The sequence below is a fragment of the Lactuca sativa genome, chromosome 1 (genome assembly GCF_002870075.4).
Source record: "Lactuca sativa cultivar Salinas chromosome 1, Lsat_Salinas_v11, whole genome shotgun sequence".
NCBI lineage: Eukaryota > Viridiplantae > Streptophyta > Magnoliopsida > Asterales > Asteraceae > Lactuca > Lactuca sativa.
In genome coordinates, this window is record NC_056623.2 from 233641031 (window position 1) to 233645926 (window position 4896).

The 4896-nt window shown below is 27.8% G+C and overlaps 1 protein-coding gene across 1 annotated transcript; it reads left to right on the forward strand.

Annotated features, from left to right (window-relative positions):
* The first annotated feature begins 254 nt into the window (after window positions 1–254).
* LOC128126742 (protein NUCLEAR FUSION DEFECTIVE 6, mitochondrial-like) lies at window positions 255–3612 on the forward strand. Its single transcript, XM_052764815.1, has 3 exons — window positions 255–511; window positions 3077–3201; window positions 3350–3612. Exons 1-3 carry the CDS (start codon window positions 348–350, stop codon window positions 3355–3357), a joined length of 297 nt encoding a protein of 98 aa, XP_052620775.1. The 5' UTR covers window positions 255–347; the 3' UTR covers window positions 3358–3612.
* Window positions 3613–4896: the final 1284 nt, after the last annotated feature.

Consider the following 4896-nt stretch of genomic DNA (forward strand, 5'->3'; position numbering starts at 1 on the left):
ATATTTTAGGTCCTCGCTCTTTCTTTTTATCAACTCAATTTGTTCACATAAAAAATTATTTTGGCCTCTAGATTCGGTATTGATCATACATGTCTCATCTCGTGTGGTAAAAATGACATGACCTGAAGAAAATAATAATAATAATAATAATAAATAAATAAATAAAAAAATAAAAAAATAAAAACTATGTCCCCTTGTTAGCCTTGTATATGAGTTATCAAAAAAAAAAAGAAGCTAAATTTCATTTTCCTAAAACACTTTATAGTTTAACTTTATAGTTTAGAGATCCCTCAATCCACCACTCTTCCCAAACGAACCCAACCAAAATAAGAACATAAGGGTTTTATATGGCGGCAGCCGTCGCAGCTAGGTCCATCCTCCGCTCGGCCTCCACCTCCGTCAAATCATCGGTGACTAGAATCTCCGCCGGCGCTAAACCTAGTTCTACCGGTGCAGCACATTCTCCCTTCCGTATCCGCACTCAAAAGCCCCAATCTCATCGCATTTTCAGGTTATTGTTATACGTCTTTAGCGTCTATTTATATCTTTATTTGCTTTAATTTCATATCCACTTCTTCTGACAATGTTAAAGCTTGAATTAGTATCTGCAATTCGGGATTTTGACATATGATTAATGCTATTAGCCCTTTCATGTTGATGTTTGGTGATGATTTTCTTAACCAATTTCTAAGGGTATATCCCCCCTTCAAAACAGCTGCCCTTTAATTATTTGATATCAAATTCTGTTATTGATATCTACAAGTTGATTAAGTGAACAAAGAAAAATTAGACTAAGAATTGGTTGATTCCTTTGAAATTTCCACATATGAGTAGATTCATAATATCTTTCGTCATGTTCCATTGATAAGTTAAATTAAAAGAAAAACCAAAAAATTGATTTCTTGAACCCCACTTTCATTAAGGCAAAGTCACAAACTTAGTTGGCATTTAGGCTTATCAACTAAATCCCATTTTTTGCAGCATTTTTTTTTATATAAAGCCGCATCAATCCAACACCAAATTGGTGTTGGTGAATAGTATAACATCAAATATTGTGTTATACTATTCTTTAACACCGAATATGGTGTTAAACTTTCACTTGTACAAATTGCTCCTTTGATAGGTTGTGATTTTCTGGTATTACAAGACATATTATAGGGTTTCATTTTTTTAATATGGAGGCTTTAAATAGTAAAAAGTTTAAAATAGAGATTTTTGTGTTTATAATGTATCCAAATTATGGAGTGTTTTCATAGGCACAAAATTAATATAGTTTATTATTTTTTTTTCAGTAATTGGCCTATTAGGTTGTGTTTTTCTAACATTTACCTTTGAATTTTGTCATTTTTAGTTTGTTATTGTTTAATGATGTTCCACATATAATATTTGTTACTTGTGATATTATATTATAAATTAAATTTATGTTATGAAGTTCACTTTTTGGTTACAATTGTCTATTAGTAATATAATCTATAAATTTATAGATATGTGTCAAGTTTGTAAAAAGTTAACAAATATAAGGGTTTTTTGGAAGTAAAATAATATTCTTTTTGGAGTAAAATGGTGTTATATGCTGGAGAGGATTTAGTGTTTGAACCATTTTTGTCATTTTGGTGTAAAAAATGGCTTGTTATTTTAAACTAGTTGTGAGACCCATGTGTTACATGGGATTTTTTAAAAGAAAAATTAAATATGAAATTCTAAACATTTGAAAAGTTTGAATTTATAAGAAAATTGCAAAAAAAAAAAAATAGTGAATTATTAAAATTAAAGTGTTTTTTTTTTTTTTTTCTCTTTTAAATTTAAACAAATAATTTAGATAAATAAACCAAAGAAACTAATCAGACTTTTATTTAGTGATTTTGAAATTAGAAGGAAAGTCAGTTAATGAAATTAATATGCATTTATTATGATGTATTATATTTAAATACTATGTGGAATTTAATAAAATGGATAACCCATAAAATGGCATGTGGAAAATAAACTAAAATCAAAAGAATAAGAAAAAGCCATGTGGCATAATGCATTCGAAGATGACAAGTGGCAAAATTATTTTTATTTATTAAGAAGGAGATTTAGCTTCAAGTAATTGGGTTACAAAAATTGGAATCTGAACAACTTGAATCCCTATTAGACCAAAAGATGTTTCAAACTGAGGTAAATTAGTTTTTTTTTTTTTTTTTTTTTATTTTTTATTTTATTTTAAAACCAAACCACTTAATTCATAATCTGATTAGTGATTATTAAAGTAAATCCCATTGATCCCAGTTTAATCTGTTTAGTCCTACTTAATGACTTTTAAATGCTTAACTCAGCATTTAGTATATGTGTTTTAATTTTATTGGTGATTACATAATTTAAAAAACGAATTTTTGATGCATAAGCATAAGTTGACTTTGGGCCTCTTGTTTTTTTAAGGGTGAGCATATTATCTGAAAACATAGCCAATAGTTTTAATAAATATATATATATATATATATATATATATATATATATATATATATATATATAAAATACGTAATCACATAAAGAATTAAGAATAAAAAAATGTTGACTAAAAGAAAGAGGAGACTAAATTTTGAACAACAATTATTTCTTGGAAATAAAAAAGAATCTTAAAAAACTTGTGGTTAGAACTTAGAAAACACAATCCTTTTCATGGATTAGACTTAAAACATGTTTAAAGCCTTTAAAAATTAAAAACCGTGAAAATTATGATAGCAAAGTCGAGAGTAAATGACTAGTTTACCCTTCTAGATGTAATACCAGCTAAAATACTTGTTTTATAACAAAAGTAAAAACCAAATTGAAATACTTATGGAGCATGTCATTGACTTTAATAATTTTGTGAATTTTCTACATATAATTTTTAGGTAAGTTCTAAGTTATCTTTTTGTTTTTTAAATTTAGGAAAGTTTCTTTATAAAAGAGTTTATAACGTTTTACTATGAGGTAAGATTAATCGTTAAATACTTAAAACTGCACATTTACGCCACAATGATTCACTTTTTTTTTTCCATAATTCTTTTGGCTCTAATTTTATTTTTCTGGATGTGAAAATTGTTTAAAAAAATAGGTTACCAGTTGAGATAAGTTGTGTTGCTGTGGAATCACTGATTCCATTCCATTCAGCCACTGCTTCTGCATTGCTCACTTCAATGCTTTCAAATGCTCCTTATCCCTATTCCTGGACCATTGATGGTATTTATTTATTTATTTATTTGTGTTTCCTTATTATTATTATTTTTTTTGGTCTGTTACAACTAAAATATAATAATGATCTGAAAATTCAATTATTATTTGGTAAAGTGGCTCTTGAATCTCATTAAACTTGTTATTCACTTTGCAGATTCCTAGCAACAGGATTTTCTTTTTCAGATCTATGTATTTTTTTTTCCTTTTTGAATTGAGTTACAAATTACAATACCCAGTGTCACATTTAATAGTTTTTTGTTTAGTTTTGTGTAAATGATAAGGAGGATGAGGGCGTTTATGTCTTTTGCGAACTGAGTTTTATCCTATCTTTTATTAGATGAGACAATTATTGTAGTTTTTGTAAGGTGAAATGGTTGGTTGAATGGAATAAGATTGGGTTGTGTTGAGTTGACTAAATTATATATATTTCTATTCTTATGTGTACATGTAAAATAAATCAATCAAGTATGCTCAAGTTAACGATCTTAATATATTTATTTTATAAATTAAAACAATTTAAAATTATCTGTATTTGGACATAAGCCGATTTTCAGACAAGTTATGATTTGTATTAATGTTTGCATTGAACAAAAAGATATTATTAGATATGAGAGTGCGACAAATGAGTGTTTTTTTTAGATAATGGGGGCAAAAAGATATTATTAGATATCAGAGATGTGTAAATGGAAGTTAAACTCTTAAACAAGATGCTAATATAGAATCAAGGAATAAACTTAAAATCGTGCGCAAGTGAGTGAAGAAAGTGGTATACCTTATTATGCAACATGAGCACAATGATGATTAAAGGTGAAATCCTTAATGAGATGGATTCATGATGTGATACAAGGTTAAACCGATCTAAAATAATGTATGAAAGATGTTCAAGCGAATAAATATGTTTAAATGTTGATAGATTTCTTAAATATATTTTGGCAAACTGTGTTGTTGTTATGATAAACATTTTGATTGATATTTGTTATCGACTGTAGTTAATATGTTATATGATATCTTTGTTGAGATTTCAACGTTAATTGTTGTGTAAAGCTCACAATGGGAAAAATTGCTATGTTGTTAGTTAAAACTTATATTAGATTTTTACCATGTCTATAGATTTTTACCGATTAAAATGACAATATCACAAAACAATAAGACATTACCAATGGTGATCAGTTGTGGTTTAAGAAAAATGATTAGTGGTTTAAGAAAAATGATTACTAGAAGCTTGTAGTTAGAAGTGACAAGTGAATGATGGTGTTCGTTTATTTTAATCCATAAAAATAGATCGTTGTATTTTAAAATCAAAATAAAAGAGTAAATTACACGAATGGTTCCTATGGTTTAGGGTAATTTGCACATTTGGTGTCTAACTTATTTTTTTTTTTAATTCGAAAGGTCCTTATTGTTTGCTTTTGTTACACGTTTGGTCCTTGCCTTACCTAAAAAGATTATTTTTTCATTGATTTTTTAATTTATTTAAATAAACACACCTTCAACCCCACTCCCCTCACCTTACCTACCCATCCCACAATTTTTTTCTATTTAAATAATAATCTTCTTAGGTATGACAGGGACCGAGCACGTAACAAAAACAAAAAGTAAGGACCAAGCGTGTAACAAAAACAAATAGTAGGGACATTCCGAGTTAAAAAAATAAGTTAAGGACCAAACACGCAAATTACCCCATACCATAGGGACCATTCG

What these genes read in the sequence shown, in the direction of transcription:
- LOC128126742 (XM_052764815.1), top strand. Translation starts at nt 348, where the DNA reads ATGGCGGCAGCCGTCGCAGCTAGGTCCATCCTCCGCTCGGCCTCCACC. An exon ending in CAATCTCATCGCATTTTCAG is followed by an intron (nt 512 to 3,076) that starts GTTATTGTTATA and finishes TTAAAAAAATAG; the next exon opens with GTTACCAGTTGAGATAAGTT.